General features: G+C 49.0%; 1 protein-coding gene across 1 annotated transcript; it reads right to left on the reverse strand.

Annotated features, from left to right (window-relative positions):
- Nucleotides 1–8,700: 8,700 nt before the first annotated feature.
- On the reverse strand, nucleotides 8,701–15,110 carry LOC131206647 (5-hydroxytryptamine receptor-like). The gene is made up of 8 exons (XM_058199303.1): nucleotides 15,044–15,110; nucleotides 13,688–13,936; nucleotides 12,800–12,933; nucleotides 12,434–12,543; nucleotides 12,171–12,360; nucleotides 11,970–12,107; nucleotides 11,692–11,900; nucleotides 8,701–9,382 (listed from the first exon to the last, which is right to left on the reverse strand). Exons 1-8 carry the CDS (start codon nucleotides 15,108–15,110, stop codon nucleotides 8,701–8,703), a joined length of 1,779 nt encoding a protein of 592 aa, XP_058055286.1.
- Between the last annotated feature and the right edge of the window lie 1,220 nt (nucleotides 15,111–16,330).

Raw genomic sequence — 16,330 nt, forward strand, 5'->3', positions numbered from 1 at the left:
AAGATCATTTCCACTTCTGTGGCTATGTTAATAAGCAGTATTGTGGTTCGGAAAACCCACACATCGTGCAAGAGAAGCCAATGCATCCACAACGAGTGACTGTTTGGTGCGGTTTTAGGCTGATTGGTTTTTCGGCGCTGAGTTTCTCGAAGCTGAGAACCTGGACGGCGTTTGGTTTGAACTGGTCGGCGCTAGGTGCCATATAGCGACAACCACAGTAAAAAATTATGTTATGCGATCATACCAGCAGCTATTGACATCATCAACCAGCAGCTATAGACCCAAATTCTGCATCTTGAATGACGAAATAGAACCAGATACAATCAAAAATGTACTCAAAAATAGGTCGACCGAATGAGCTACTGCCATGCCAATCGTGGTAAACATTTTAGCAAATTTTTTTTTCGCCAACCATTAAACCATTAAAAAATATTCCGTTGTTTATTTTTCATAACCAAATGAAATCATGCATCGTTACTGAAACACCCTGTATTAATGAAGGTATTTCGATAAGCCATGAATTTAATTAAGTTGAAAATACCATTCTCAATTTTGATGACAAAATAAGCTGATTTCTATTCGTTTGCAGTTTTATATTGACAAGTGACAAGATTTTTATCATAAATTCGGTGTTTGCAGCTGACTATTCATTTAAAAGATTGTTAAGAGGGCGAGTGTCATGCAGATTGCATAATGTCGGGTGCAAAAGAACAACATCGAAAATGGCTCATTTTGTATTCTCAAACGCATATATTGCAGATAAAATGTTGAATTGCATCAAAATACATGCAAAGCAAACAAAAAGTCAGAATAAAGTTCTTAGATTCTTCCTAAACCCATTTATGTCCGTGTTCATCACACAACTTCCCCATAGTGTGTGGCCTTCAACATCAACAGTCAATTTGGTCGCGGCGAACGAGATGGATTATTCGGGACCGGCTGGTGTCCGGCTCGGCCGAGCACGTTGCAGAGCCGCACCTGAACTCAATTAGCGATGAGCGCTGACGTTTTTCGCAAAGGATGCTTAAACAGAACCTCCTAAGTGGTCAGTAAATGCTTTTCTTTTTTGCACGATACGCCAATTTAAGCGCTCTCAAAAAGATTCCATTACGGTGGCCATACTACATGGTTTCAAAAGCGATTCCATTTATTCGCAAACCGATTCGTTTTTGTTGAGGCTTAGCCGTAAATTTGGCCGTTTCAGCTAATGAAAGTGGATTCAAATAGAAGTATGACGCTAGTGTTGCCGACAACACCAATTCGTTCTGTTTTAACCTTCACTCTGGGATGGTCCACTACCAGGCCTGTGGCAGCGTTAAAAATGATAAAAAGGAACCTAAGTAGGCATGAAAAACTTCATCGCTAGAATCGATTCAGAACCGAACAGGAGCTGCTTTATTACCGGTTTGGACCCGTTTCGAGTCGGTGGCCTAGTTCGATAACCGATTCAAGCAGTTTGCTCTGAACAATACAAACAAAGCTAGAAATATGAAATCAATGCTATGGTTCTGCTTTATGCTTTTCAAATCAAGTTTAGTTTAGTTTAGTTTAAACCAAGTCTGCACAAATACTAGTCGGCACGAATACTAGTATAGTCTACATTTGTGGAAATGAAGCTCACCTCGAAAGTTTTACCTGAGAAACACTGCTTTTCCCTAAAGCAATCAATTAATCGGTCGAGGCTTCTTTTGTTGTAAGACCGAAATGGCAACAAAAGTAACGTTGTGCCACCTTGCGGTTACAGCGTCCACCGCTGTTGCCAGGATCACTCCCCAGAATGGAGGAAACAGTTTCGAAACTTGTTCTTAAATCATTTAAATGCGCGTTCCGGACATGTCAGCGAGTCTATTCCTCCGGGCGTAGGAAAGGAGTTAAAGGACGCGGCAGTCAGCAGCAATACCATCAGCAACGGAAAGAGTCCCCCTGGGTTCCAAGCGTACCGTTCCCACTCGGGGACCATTTAGAGGGGGACGCTGTGCGATAATTATTAGACCATTTCCGCTTAGCTGGTCCGTTCCGCCGGCATCATTAAACCCGTGCCCGGCGGTGGCCGTGTCGTAACGCAAGGTGTGTCGCCACGATGCGCGACCAAGCCCCCCGCTGCCAGCACTTTCTTCCATTTAACTTTGGCGAAACCGAGCGAAACGAGTCAACTGTGAAGGAACGTACCTTTTCGGTTGTTGAATGGGGCAAGCCGAAGCAAAAAACGAACCAACCCGCTAGAAAGCTCGTGGAGAAAAGCGAAAACTTCCGCCGGGCCACAGGTCGCCGGGCCGGGAGTCGGTGGAGTGTAAAACGAGAGGCGCACAGCGAGATGGTGGACGCTGTGGCGTGGAATTAACCGTTGGGACCACATTTAAAACATCTCTCTCCGTGCGCGGCCGGAAAACTTTTCTTCAAACAAAGCCGTTGCCGGTTCGCGTTGGGTTGGGAAAACGTAACTTTTTCTGCTGCTTATTTCGGTCTACTTTTGCCCTCACGCGGTAAAGACACTCTCCGTAGCCAAATTGAATATTAGGGCACCGGAAAATTGTCACAATTTTAATGAGCAAACTGCGGCTAGCGTTGAAACACGGTAACGGTACCTCACCGCGCAATATTCAAGCTGCGGTTCTGGCTGATGGGACTGATGTCGTGAGGGAGCTGGCGTCCAAATGAGACCGGATCCGGGACGGTCAACCCATGGGAAGGGAAGTTTCGCCCAGCCCAGGGAAGTCTAGGAGTGCCAGACGAGCGATAATGGCCCGTTTTCGTACCGAGAATTTTCAATTATTCTTAACTGTTTCGATGACTTTTGGTGGATTTTTGTGTACTGAAACTTTGAAGCTCGGTTTGCTGAGAGAATGACGAGAAGTGGTGATTCCTCATGTTCGACCTCTTCCAGAATGACTCAAGAGCACTAAGAGCTTTGATCGGATGATCGGTGATACGCAATCAATAAAGAACTTACAGTAAGTATTATATCAACAATTATATTCCACATGCCTTTCAAAATTTTGAACACTTCTGAACACTAGTAAATACTATCTGATCATTATGATAGTTAAAATGCAAACTATTTTTTAAAGAAATATGTTGTAAGCATCGTGTTATGTTCCTTAAAATTAGAATGGAAAGCTAAGAACTATGAAAATTGATCGATTAGTATGAGATTATCACGTTGGAATGTATGTAATTGCGCTTAGATAAATTAAGTTAACATGGTTTGAGTGACAAACGTGATTTTTTTTATGCCCCGCAATGGAAGATATCACCTTCCGTTTATGACCATAACGGAAAAAGTGGGAAAATTTTCGAAAATTCCACTTTCATTTTCATGGAAATTAAAAACCTGTTTTTGGTATTTACCATCAAATAGAAATGATAATTTTATCAACTTTTCCATACCATTCGATTCCATACTTTCCCATACCTTACAAACCAATTAAGAGATGACGTATGGTGACGTACAGTCCTGTAAGAGTATCCCGTACTGGTTATGTGCACATGATTCGATTATGGTATTATTGCGAAAGAAATGTCCTTCGTCCGTAGCGCTTTCACTTACGAGTTGCTCGGTCCTTTCCCATGCACTTCCGAACATCGATAACGATTGGCGCGAGGAGCATAAGGTAGTTGGCCGTGGCGGCCGTCCAGATAGCGTCCGGTCGCCGGCCGTCAATGGCAGGCCCACTTGCGGCTGAAGGGTACTCGAGAGTCCGAGAGTAGAGTGCAGAGAGCCAAGCATAGGCAGTCGAGGACTGTTGGCCGAGCATAATTCGAACGTGACATCGGATATGAAATGAGCAAACATGGCCCTGGCCCGACTCACAATGAATGCTTTCGGTGCCGAAGGACATGTGTTGGTGTGCCATCGTGCGGAGCAATGCTCACCGATAATAGGTTCGGTCAATATTGATCGAACAATTTCTCCACTTTATGCTCGTTGCGATTTGTTGCGGACCACCGTTGCGGGTGGGTAGGTGACGCACGCGGTGGAAGCACGGGTCACACGTCGCTCCCCTGCCAGTGCCGGTGTACCATCGAGTATTCCGAGAGTTTATCGGCATCGGCCGATGACGGCGTGAAGGACACCATCTTCGGGCAGCATCTTGGCCGGTGTGTGCCGTGTTCCACCGTGCCATCCCCATTTCCGGTAAAAATGGACGAAGTTCGATTTGGGAACGGTACGGTAGCAAATCGAACGAAATTGTGGACAAATATTTACCAACAATTTTAGAGTGCGAGTGTGGCTCGAGTGCGCGTTTGATGCGAATCGACGAGAGTGTCGATCAATTAAGTTTGCCATTTTCTTTTCTGTTACCATGATGGGTTTTTGGCTTTCGATTTCCCACTTCTGCAGCCGGTGGAAAATCGGAGACCCACAAGTGATTGACATCACCACCCAGTGAACGTGGTGAAAATTGAAACATTCTCAACGTCGGCGGATATTTCGTGGTTATTTTCGCGGTGGCTTTCCGATTTCCGGCCACGGCGATTGCCATTCACGATGGTTTCAACTGCTCAGGATGTGGTCTGCCGGGTCGTGGGGAGAATATCTCCCACGGGCTACAATCGACCTCCGCCAACTGTGGTACGTGCCAAGACAAACAAAGGACCAAATGAATGTAAATTTGCAATTCAAGCGGAATCTGTAATTTCCACACATAAATGGCACAATTTAACCAAAAGCTGCTTCATTATAATTTATCCTAATAATTTATTTTATCGCCTTCGGATTATGGCCCTTCCGAGGCATTAGCATCGACACTAGCTGTTGATTTTCCACTTCCTCTCCAATAGATCCTTGATTTTCCTATCTTAGTTGTGATTTGGTGAGGACATTAGAAAACATTAGGAGATGCTGGATTCAATGAAAGATCATTCGGTGACCAATTTACCATTTCCAAACATCGTAACGAACTGAAGACAACGCAAAATAGCTCTTGCCATACCAATAAAAACTGAACAATAGGTTACGATCAACTTCTATACAGTCTTACAATGTTTTCATCAATGAGAATTTAAGAGTAAACCTACCAAAAAGTTTCAAACAATTAACTTTCGTATTTCCATAACCATTGTGCGTGTTTATTGATGCCAATGAAGATGCTGATGGACGAAAAACTCTTAGCAATTCGATTGCTATTAGCATCAACATAAAATGTGAGAGCCAGTGCCATTATTGCATACTTTGAGGACCATTATTAATTAAGTTTTCACAAGGCATTCGAAATGAGTGAAGTAAAGTAAAGCGAAGTAGATCTTGCTCCGATGGCAGTGGTAAAACTTAGTTCCGACACGGTCCAGTTGCCCGGTACGGTTTAACTGGTTTTCTGATTGCGTAAGTTGAGGAACAAATTCAATCGCTTTTCATTAAAATCAATCCAATAATTTCCACAGGATTCAAGGATCGCTAGTTTCGGCAACAGGATGCACTGACACAACGTCCCTGATCGATGCAATTCAACTTTTTATGTCAAGCGGCGAGGACGCTGATTGTTTTATGGAGTGATTGCAAACCGGGCTTGGCATGTCTCTGAGGACACTGTTCTCTTCCCCCTCATCCCTTGAGCGGTACCGTCGTGGATATCCGTGTGCACCGTGACGGAATCCGACCGCCGGACCGAGAGCCCGTAAATCGATTTTATCGGCGAGTAAGAACGCCGCGTGGCGTCATACTCCCTTCCGGTGACCGGCAGCGGGACAGGGGCGCTCGAGAGAGAGAGAGAGAGAGCGTGCAAACTTTTGTCAATTTATTTGTGCTGTGGGAAAATTTATGGATTTTCTTTTACATCGTCCACGGCCGTCGCCCGGAATCATAAGCCACCCGATGGCGTGCGCCGATGGCCGCAACGATGCGAAATTGGTTTCATTTGCATCTTCTTCTTTGCACGCAATAATGTGCAACCATGTGCGAAAAGCAATCAATCGGAGCGGCCGGCGAAGGGTGAGGATGGCGGGTGGCACTAGGGAGCCTGCGGGGTCCGGTGTGGCAAACGCCGGAGGTTGGAGAGCAATTTGCTCCAACGAAAAGTCGACCCATCGAAGCGTGAGCCTAGAAGGCTCCGAGCGGCCCCTACTGTGGACATCCTTGAGAATTGTACTCCAAGGATACGTTCTCGGACCCGGGCGGCCGGTGCCGATGGGGGTGGGTCTAGGCCCTCCCCGGTACGATCCTCCATAGTGCGAAAGAGCGAAACGAAAGATGGCGTAGCGAATCGAATCAATTTACTTGCCCGTGGGCAAATCGTACCCAGTCCCGGTCGACCTCGGCCCACCATTCGGTGTCCTTGCCGGAACGTACCGGATGCTGGCTGTAGTCTCAGCCTCCAGCCCTTGGTTCTTCGCAGCCCTTTTCCGCCCGGCCCCGCATACAAAGAAAGAGCCATGATTCAATTCAATTATGAAATTTAGTAATTTCCTTCGGATGAAATCGACTGATAATGAATCATTCCGGCTTCTCGAGTGTCCGGGTTGTCAAGGCGCCTGAGCGGGCGCCGGAAGTAGCGGCAGCAGCAGGCTGATAAGATACACTGTCTCCGTGTGAACGATGGTGCTGTTGAAGGGAATTTAAATAAAAGTTGAAACCACTCTCGTGGGAGAAGGTTGCTGAGTAGTAGCCAAGCTTAAAAAGTGTGCCCGGAACACCGGAATGTGTGGATCGTTCGTGTGCTGTCCGAACGGAAGGCATTGGAACCCTTTTCAGTGTCCCGCACACAAAAACAGGGAAAAGATATAAAACCCACAACGCATCCCGTCCCGTTATTCAATCAATCCTTCCGGATACGGCCTTCCGGGATGGGTCGCCCGGACCCGAGATCCATATCATCGACCGTTTGATCCTTGAGAGCGTACCCGACCGAGCCCCTCCCCCCCCTCCGAAAGCATCTCAAGATGGGCCCCATACCATCAATGGGGTAATTAATTTTTGTCCAAGAGGTCAAAAGTCAAGGCGCCCGGTCACGAAGCTAATGAGCGTTCCTACGAAATCCGAACACCGGAAGTGAAAGTTTCGGGCCCAGCTTATTAGGCGTTTATTTATCGCCCAAGAAGCGTGATCCTTTTCATTCTCATCTTTTTTTATCGCTCCAAGTTCGCTCCCTTAGGCCCTTGGGGATGGAGATTTCGGGGGCCCTCGAGCCTAGCCGGCGGGTCGTCCCAGAGTTAACGACTCTCGGAGTGTCAATGTCAATGTGTGTGATGTATGATGTCGTGCGCCGTTCGAGGCAGGGCCATTCAGGCGGAACCGTAACTGTGTTTTAGTTTTAACGAGGGGTCCAACAATGACCCCACTCGGACATATTGAAACCATCAAACGTTATGAGGACCGTAAGCCAATCTGGAGTAGCACTTCGGGAATCACCGATAGATATTAATTTATTCGGCAACGACTATGAAATGACGCTTGACGATTGACGGGAGAGTCGTGAGAATTGGTTTAGAGAACTCATACGAGCTCTGTCTGAGAAGAATTTAAGGCGTTGGTTGTAGGATTTTTCTGGAACTGATGTGCCCTATAAGGACATGATTAACCGTGCTTATGGAATTTGTTATGCGTTCAGAGTTTAGTTACCCGCAAGAGTTCTGAGTTTCGCCCGAGCCTTGATCAGAGTTGTTAGGGTTGGATGCAACATTATAATATTCACTTTATTCTCGTCATTTTGTTACTTTAACATGTCCTTTCGGCAATGTTGTAATGTATTTACCTTTATGCCAACAAAGGCACTGTTTCATTCGTGTATCAGTTTCTACGCTGGTGTCCTGATTTAATTTTCTTCTTGTCAAATGGGATTAGTTATGCCATTGGTTCAAATAACCACGTGAGTCACTGTACGTTGTTACAATTTATTAGTAATTGGTAAATTAATTAATTAAGTACGGTAAAGCTTGCAATAAAAAGCTTTAGCTTTTTTTGGTAAAGCCTAAATAAATAAAGCATTAAAGCCTTACGAGTAGTTCTTATTGTTGGCACCGTTAATGGCAGGGTTTCATTTATCTTAACTGCTACTCCTAACTTAACTACTCTAACTTAACATGCGACTCTTCCTGCAGGCCTGATGGCCTTGATGGCCTCATATGCCGAAAACTAGTCAGTCACGAAAAATGAGTTACTCCCAGGCCTGGGCGTCGAAACGGAAGGCTTTGCTATGAAGTCACGAGTGTGATGTAGAATTTCGCATGATTCAGAAGATTCAAACCGATTAGCCAAAAGTAAGAAAAATAAACGAGCGTCCAGCATCGAACGGTACTTTTACTCTTAGGTCGATGCTTGCCCGACTAGGGAACAATACAGTGCTTTCGTGCACCTGGGATCTGGAAACTTCCTCCCGGTTCTTGTGAGTCGGCACACGTGGTATATTAAAGGGGCCAGGACCAAGTTTTCGTTTTCAAAGATTCCAAAATAATGAAATCGTTTGAAACCCAGGGCTCACCAGGGCGAATAGAGATTGTTTCTAGGGCGCTTGCCTGGGTGGGACCAGGAAGATCCATGAAGGGTACGGATTTCCGTCTGGAAAGTCCCGGAAAGACGACGGATCGGAGCACCTCACTGGCGGGTTCGCTGGCTTCGAAGTGCGAAATGGACTTCGAGTGGACTCATGGGTTCCAAACGTTTGGTGAAGAGCAATATAGCCTACTCTCGGGTGGGAATGTGGGTTGTAACGCCAAGCCATGTACTTACCGCCAGAGGTCCTGCCCGTGCGTTGGTCCGCTGCCACTCTACAGCTTGCCGCGCCGGTACGTGGCCGAGCGGTGGCTGCCGAACAGGATGCGCTTGAAGGCCTGCCGGAACTCGGGGCTGAAGATGGTGTAGATGACCGGGTTGAGCGTGGAGTTGAAGTAGCCGAGCCACAGGAAGAGCGACGCGACCGTGTCGTTGATGGAGCAGCTCTCGCAGAGGGGCAGCAGCAGGGCGGTGAGGAAGAAGGGCAGCCAGCACACGACGAACGCACCCGTGATGATGGCCAGCGTTTTCGCCGCCTTGCGCTCGCGCTTCGCCTCGAGCGTCTCCTTGCGCTTCGAGACCTGGGCATGCGGATTCGGGCTGCTGGCGATGTGGAGCGCGGAGCCGGCCCCCTGCAGCTGCCCAGCAGCCCCGGCACCACCCCCGGCGGCCGGTGGTTTGAGGCCGGTGGTCTGGTTGGCGTGCGCCGTCTGCCCAGCACCGCCGGCCTGGGACTCCTGGTGCTGCTCCTGTGGCGTTTGGGGCCCATCCGGGTGCAGCGGAGTGGCCGCCGGGAGCAGCAGGGGTGCGGCCGGTCCACTGCCGTTTCCGCTCGGGCTGCGTTTGGTTATCGTCCGGTTATTGTTATTGTTCGATTCCGTAGCACCGGACTGTGCCAGCTGCCGGTGCGTCACCTCGTACGAAACCGTCGGGATTTGGCTATTGCTAAGGGGGGTGCTCTGCAAGTAGAAGGGAGGCAGCCGGGGAGGCCGGCATCGAATCAGACACGAGAGCCATCGCTTTGCGCTGAAGTGCTATGGTTGGCAGGGAATATGCAAATCGTAGCATCGGCCATGATTTCGGGGGCTCCGTTTGTCGGACGCAGGCTCACCGTTCAAGGGCTTCGCAGGGAGACCTTCAGGACCTTCGCACGAAGCAGGTACGTTCTATCGTATGATGGAATGGCCCAACGGGCATCGTTTGCACAGTGCTCGGGCTCGGAAAAGTAATTAATTGTTGTGCAAGAACGAAAGCAAACCGAATTCCATGTTCAAAGCATTATTTGAACATGCTTTGAACCGATCCTTCGGCGTTCGACAGCATGCTTGGAATCGTGGTTGATCCCGTAAATTGAATCGTTTTGATGGTTTTTAAGGGAATCGCAAGCGAAAAAGGAAAATTCTTGCCGTGTCCCAGGGGCTATGACCACGTCCTTTGGGTATATTTGTCAAACTTTTTACGGTTGTTCTTCAGCGTTGGATCCCAAATCGCCGTGGCGTGCCCGTGCCAGCAGCCGAAATGACTAAAAACAGTCAAACGATCACCAAATTGATCACCCAAAATACAGTAGCTAGCGAGAGACAGTTTCTCATCTGAACGTACAAATAATGTGAGAAAATATTTCTTTTTCTCCCTGTGGAATCGATCTCTTGCGATTTTGAGCAAACTTATGACGGTTAAATGTCATTTTGATTTAATCTCGGGTACATCCATTTGCAGCCATTGTGGAATTTGAGTGGTCCGAATCAAAGTGTATTGGAAGCATGAAGCTTGAAATGTTTATTTTTTCGTTTCTTATTCCTACGTTTTGCTCGGTATTAAAGCAACGATAGATATGGTTATTTATGAGCAAACGTAACGTGGCTTTTGATACGTTTTGATGTAGAAAATGCAGAATTAAGCGTGAGAAACACGCGAAGGGTTCACAAACCGTTAGTTTGCGAAACAGCACTCAATTAAATAATCAAATGTTGCAAACAAGGAACTAAACTTCAAATCATCTTCTATCGGCCAACAATACTAAACATAGATTTCCACCAGAAGGTATAGAGGTCCTTTCTGTATGCGCCAGTCAAAAGGATGCTTGCATAACTGGTCGTGTTTTCAACATGTTTCCGAACCTAAGTAAGTCAATTTCATACAGACAATGGCATATGACATGCTTAGAAACTCCCTTACTCTGGAAAAAGATGCTCTGGACTGATGAATTGTTGGTGACAATCAACTACTACTTATGAAAGGAGTTGAAAATTTCTCCTATGTGCTTAATCATCACAAGGAAGCAAGTTACAAAAGCCATTATGGTCCAGTTTGATAAACTGGAGCTAACGAAACTTGATGAAAGAAGTAGTCACTCTTGAAGGAAAACATCTTATTGGTTAAAATTTCACCCTACAACAGGATCCACGATAGGCACATGCACCTTGAGGATGTTGATATTCAAGTTGTGGGCTGTCCACCTATCGGTTTCAATCCCTAAAAAATACACAAATATGATTTAAACGATTTTATCGATATTTTTGAGAAACTTCTGATTGACTTTAATACATTTTCCGCCCTATTATAGTCCTTTGTTTGGTGAAAAAACACTTTGTTTCGCTGGCAATGCAGTACAGGCCGACAGACGTCGTGGTCCGTTCAAAGTACCAAACATTCGGTGGTTTCATCGGCTGAACGCATGTTCAATACCGAAAGCAAACACTTCTTCGGTATCAGCGCCTAAATTCAGCCAGAATTACGAGGGCCGACATCTCCACGACGTCAACGATGAGTATCGTGGCTCGTTCTACTTCTAGTTTCGTTCCGCATTTGAGCATAAGTCCGCCCATGTGTTGCACCGGCACTGTGTCGATGGGCAACTTAATGGGGACAAAAAACCAAAACTGTTGTTATCCTTCGCACGCAACGTCGAACGACATCTCGAACGCGCTCTAGGGCGGTTTGAGGGTTCCATTCCGGTTTTTTTTTCACCCGCCCCGATGGGGCGCATGTTGTTGTTGGAGCAGCGCACCGGAAAACTCACTCACTCCGGCTGTTTATTCAGATTTTCACACAATTATGCAGCGTAAATGGAGTGCCGCTGAGTGGTGGTACTTAGCGCAGTTCGCGCTGCAGCCGTTGCCGCGTGCGCACCGTTGCCGGAAGCAGGAAGCGCACCGGGCACCAACTTCCGCGCGAATGCAAACAGCGGGTCGCCGGGCCCCAGAAGTGGCTCGTTGAATTTGTAATGAACGCCGGACGACCGTGTCCTGTGGCCGACTCGCCGCGGACTCACCTCGTCGCCGCTGAACGCCGTCTCCGCGCCCTTCTTGTCCGCGTTGGTCGCGCTGTCCGCCTCCGTGTCCTCGACCGTGTTGACCGTGTTGGTGGAGTTGCCCTCGACCAGCCCGAGCGACGAGACGGCCGATTTGCTCGGGTTCGTGAACTTTTTCTTCAGATGAAATCGTATCTTGGATTTGGGTTTTGGTGTTTCCTCCTGCGATTGGTTTCGAATTAATTTAAAATGCCCACCGGTGGGCCCACCGTTAGCCCTTCGCCCTTTTACCTGGTTGCTGCTGTTGGGTGTGGCGGGCAGCTTCGGACCCCGCCGGTGTATCCGTCGCCGGGCGGTTTGGTAGATTTTCCAGTACAGCACCAGGATCACGAACAGGGGCACATAAAACGTGCAGCACGTGGCAAAGACCTGTGGCGGAAACGCCGGCAAACACTGAATTAGCCAGTCCTGTTCCGGTCCCGGTATCCTTACCTGGTAGGAGATGTTCTGCGAGACCATACACTTCTGTTGCTCTATCCGCTGCAGGTACTCGGGGTCCTTCCAGCCGAACTGCGGTGCCAGGGACACGATGACGGACGCGAACCACACGAGGAAGATCATCGTAAATACCCGGCGGCTGGTCCGGGAGTGGATGTAGTCGATGTTCGTCACCGCCCAGTACCTGCGGAAACGGAAACAACACCAAACCGGTCACAAACCGTGGCCAGACGTGCCGGCGGTTGGCTCGTGAGTACCTGTCGGTGGCGATCGCCACCAGGTGCAGGATCGAAGCGGTACAGCAGAGCACATCGCACGACGTCCAAATATCACACAGCTCCGGCCCCAGGATCCAGCCACGGCTTATCTGGATCGAACGCGGGAAGTGAATTAATATGCTGCCGCATATTCTGTTCATCACGAAAAACCAAAAAACCGATTCCATATGCAGCCCTGGGACCGAAGGGACACTTTTAATCGCGTGCCAAATTATGCCGCACGTTGCCGCATTCGAAAAATGTTGGCCGTTGTTGCGCGCGGGACACAGCCGTTTAGTCGTGATTAAAATCGTGCGCCCTCTTGCGACCCAGGAGCATCATGGGATCATTATGCGCAGCAATTACCTCGTACACGGCACCGAGCGGCATCACCAGGCACGCCACGAACAGATCGGCCACGGCCAGCGATGCGACCAGATAATTAGCTACATTTTGTAAATTACGCTCTAAAATGATGGCTGCTATTACGAAAACGTTTCCTGCGGAAGGAGCAAAAAGGCAACGAGACGAGAACCAGGTTAGACGCCGGGGTAGCGAGCGAGCAACGGAACGACGGCGATGCAGCAATCCGACGGAAATTGTTGCCTTTTGCAATTAAAAATGCCACCGGAAGTTAATGCGCCGGTATGTTTGTGTGTGCTAAATGGTGGCCCAGCGGCGACTGCACTCCTCGAACCCGGAGTTGCTTAATCCTGATGCGGGCGCGCTGCACTTTCCCCGAACCGTTTACGATAGTTGCGCTTCACTTAGTATATACAGTTGCACCGGAATTCCTTTGGAATTATTCATGATGCCCGGATGCCGCGCAGAACGTTGTTGTGTATCATTTAAACCTCCCCGCCTTTCGCCCCATTCAACGTTGGTGAGCTTTTCATGAGCGTGCGAAAGTCTGGCTCGGCATTTACTGAGTGTTTTTTGTGCACTCGAAAATTCAAAAATACAGAAACAACGATTCGAAACACACTGTTTAACACCTCGGCTCTAAAGTGCACCGTACACACAGCAAAACGCGGAACGAATCCCACCGGTACGGAGTGAATCGAAAAACCAATTTTCCGATGGAGACGCCTGGTGGCTCGTGGCCCGATGGAGGCGCCTGGTGGCCCTGGTGCCTGGGAATGTCTGAATCTCTGCGAAAGTCGTACATTATTTTATTATTTACATCTAAAATCACTCGCCCGTCCCCGCGTCGGTTACAACCTGTACCGTGGCCCCTTTAGAACGAGCACTCACCTATCACGGTAACTAAAATCATCAGTCCAAGTACGAGCGAGGTGACCGCCATCACGATCACATCGGCCAGCGGTTCCGCGTCGGTACCGTTAAGGCCAAGCCCGGCCCCGGCCGTGCCCGGGTCGGTGGCGTTCCCGAGGACACTGGCCGAGACGTTGCCGAGGAACGTCTCATTAACGATGCCACCGACGTCGGCACTCAGGTACGAATCGGGGCTACCGCTGTCGATGAATATATAATCGTACACTTCTGACCGCGTGGAGCGCATCCCGCAATGGCCCGGGGATGGCGACAGCCGATGATGACGATGGTGATGGATCCGGCGACCGAATAGTCCGATGGTAATGGAAAAAAACGATAGAGAGAGAGACAAAAAAGGCGTACGGGTTAGCTTTCGGTTAGTTTCGGTTTACGATGCACGGGATGCCGGGTCGGGTCGATAGTCGTTAGCAGACTAGATGCTCTCGATGCTGGGTTTGACCGGCGACGCTGGCCAGCGCACGGTGATAGTAATTTCCACTTTATGCATCGTACTTTCGGTGATTAAATAAAATATGAGACGGCTGACGATAAAAATGGGATGAATTTTCCGTGCAATGGCCCTGGGCCCCGGTTGTAGTGGGCACAAAAATAGACCAGTGACGGTACACTGAGGGTCAGCTGGAAGGCTTTGGAAGCACTCGAGTGCAAAGTTCTAGAATAATTAAAAGGAATGCAGCATAGATGAGCGCACTGGCCAGGATGTTATTAAAATTACATTTCATTACACTTCAATTTATTAGAAACATTCAAACGTATTAAGATCAAAACGAGTATGATCCAACATAAATTGCATAAATTTAGTTGAATCGAATTTAAAATTTAAATAGTTTAAATTAAATTTTAGTTCCGTCAACCGTCAACCGGTCTTTCGAATCCGGGCTCGCGCGGGCGCACGCGTTTGCTCGAACGCCTTGAGTTCGCTTTCTGTCAATTCAGCAGCCGTATCGCCAATCCAATCATATCGTAAAAGTTACTGCCACCGGCAGCGCAGCGAAGAGCACCGAAGGAGTGCCGGCGAAAGTGTTGGCTTCGTCAGAAATAATGGAACATAATGGAAAAGTCAACTAAACCAATGCCAAAGCCACTTCACTTGAGTGCGCCTCGACGGCCTCGACTAATTAATCCCATCGTGCCGTAAAGCTTCCACATAATGTGTACCGGAAGCCGAACGGTTTCGCACGTTCGGCTTCCGGTACACACCCTTCACGTACACTTAACACTTCGTCGTCGAACATGATTGGACTCGGGCCAGCTCGGTGCAATTAGGTGACGGAAACGTGGCGGACACGTGTCGCCGGCCGGTGCGAAACTTACCGTTCGCCTTGGACAGGCCAGCCGCCAGGCTCGGCGGTCGGGGTGGTGGTGCTTTGTGGAAATCCATGGCAATCCTGCAAGCGCTGCTGGGGGTGGGGCTGGTGCTATTGCTACAATAATGGCCGCTCGTTAGTACCGCCACCGGCCGGGGCCATCGAGGACGATAAGTGTGCGGTGCGTGTGCGGTTTTCGGTGAGACGCGTCAGGCGGCGACAAACGGTACGCGGTGCTATCGCGCGTCGGTAACGACCCTCATCGGGTTCTCAGGATTGGGCCTGCCCTGTGGTGAAGAAACGAGAAAAATTGAATGCTGTGAAAGGGTGTAATGCACAACAGAAGAAATATGTGCACAACGCACCGGCCACCATGCGCCTCCATCGCGCAAATAATGCAGCATTTTTCAGCGTTGGGAGCGTTGCAAAAGGAAAACGAGGATACAAAGGGTTACGTCCACTTGCGCCCGGGATGTAGCTTTAGCTTATTAGCCACGGAACGGCTCGAGTGTGAGCTCGAGACCCCGCGTCCACCCGAGGAGCTCATTACTCATCGGCCGGGAACGAACTTGCACCGTGACACGGCAGAGGGTTGCAACACTTTATCAATCCAATCACGTGGACCATGACGAGGGGGGGGGGGGGGGAAGGAACACTATCTGCTGCGGCGGCAGTAGGTCACTCTTCGCATCGAGCGCAGATGCTGCCCGCTGGCGGTGAAATATCCGAACCAGCTGCACGACCCGCGCCACCCATTAATCATGTGAGAAAAATGCGGAAGCCGTTTTTCAACGTGCCGTTCTGACAAGCAGCGTGATCATAATTCGATTGCGACGATTACCCATTCGAGGAGGGCAGCGAGTGAGGCGTTGGCTGTGGTGCAACATAATACCGCCGTGTGGCCGGGAAGCAACAGTTTGCCGGCCGTGCGTGGAGTTCAACCGCCAAGCGGTGTTCTAACGGCACGGGAGCCGGTTCGCGTGGCGGAAAGCTAATTTATGTGAAAAGTTCCAAATTTCCCCTGGCACGCCATGTTGTTGTCTGGCGGGCGGAGAGAATTCGACGGGGCGGGCGGCTGTTCTGTTGACTCCAGCGGCAAGAGGCAGCAACGGCAGCGATGCAGCACCGTGCGGGGGTCACTGCAATGCTACCCATTTTTCGTATCCTTCAGGCAGTGGGGAAGCATGTTGGCGCGGGCAGAATGTAAAACTGTCCACAGAGCAAGCTCACTAACTTCCCTTGGGGTCGCAACTCCACCGAAAGGACCCCCGTCGCTTGTCTTTTCGACGGAGGA

Source organism: Anopheles bellator, chromosome 1 (genome assembly GCF_943735745.2).
Source record: "Anopheles bellator chromosome 1, idAnoBellAS_SP24_06.2, whole genome shotgun sequence".
In the NCBI taxonomy this organism is placed as follows: Eukaryota; Metazoa; Arthropoda; class Insecta; order Diptera; family Culicidae; genus Anopheles; species Anopheles bellator.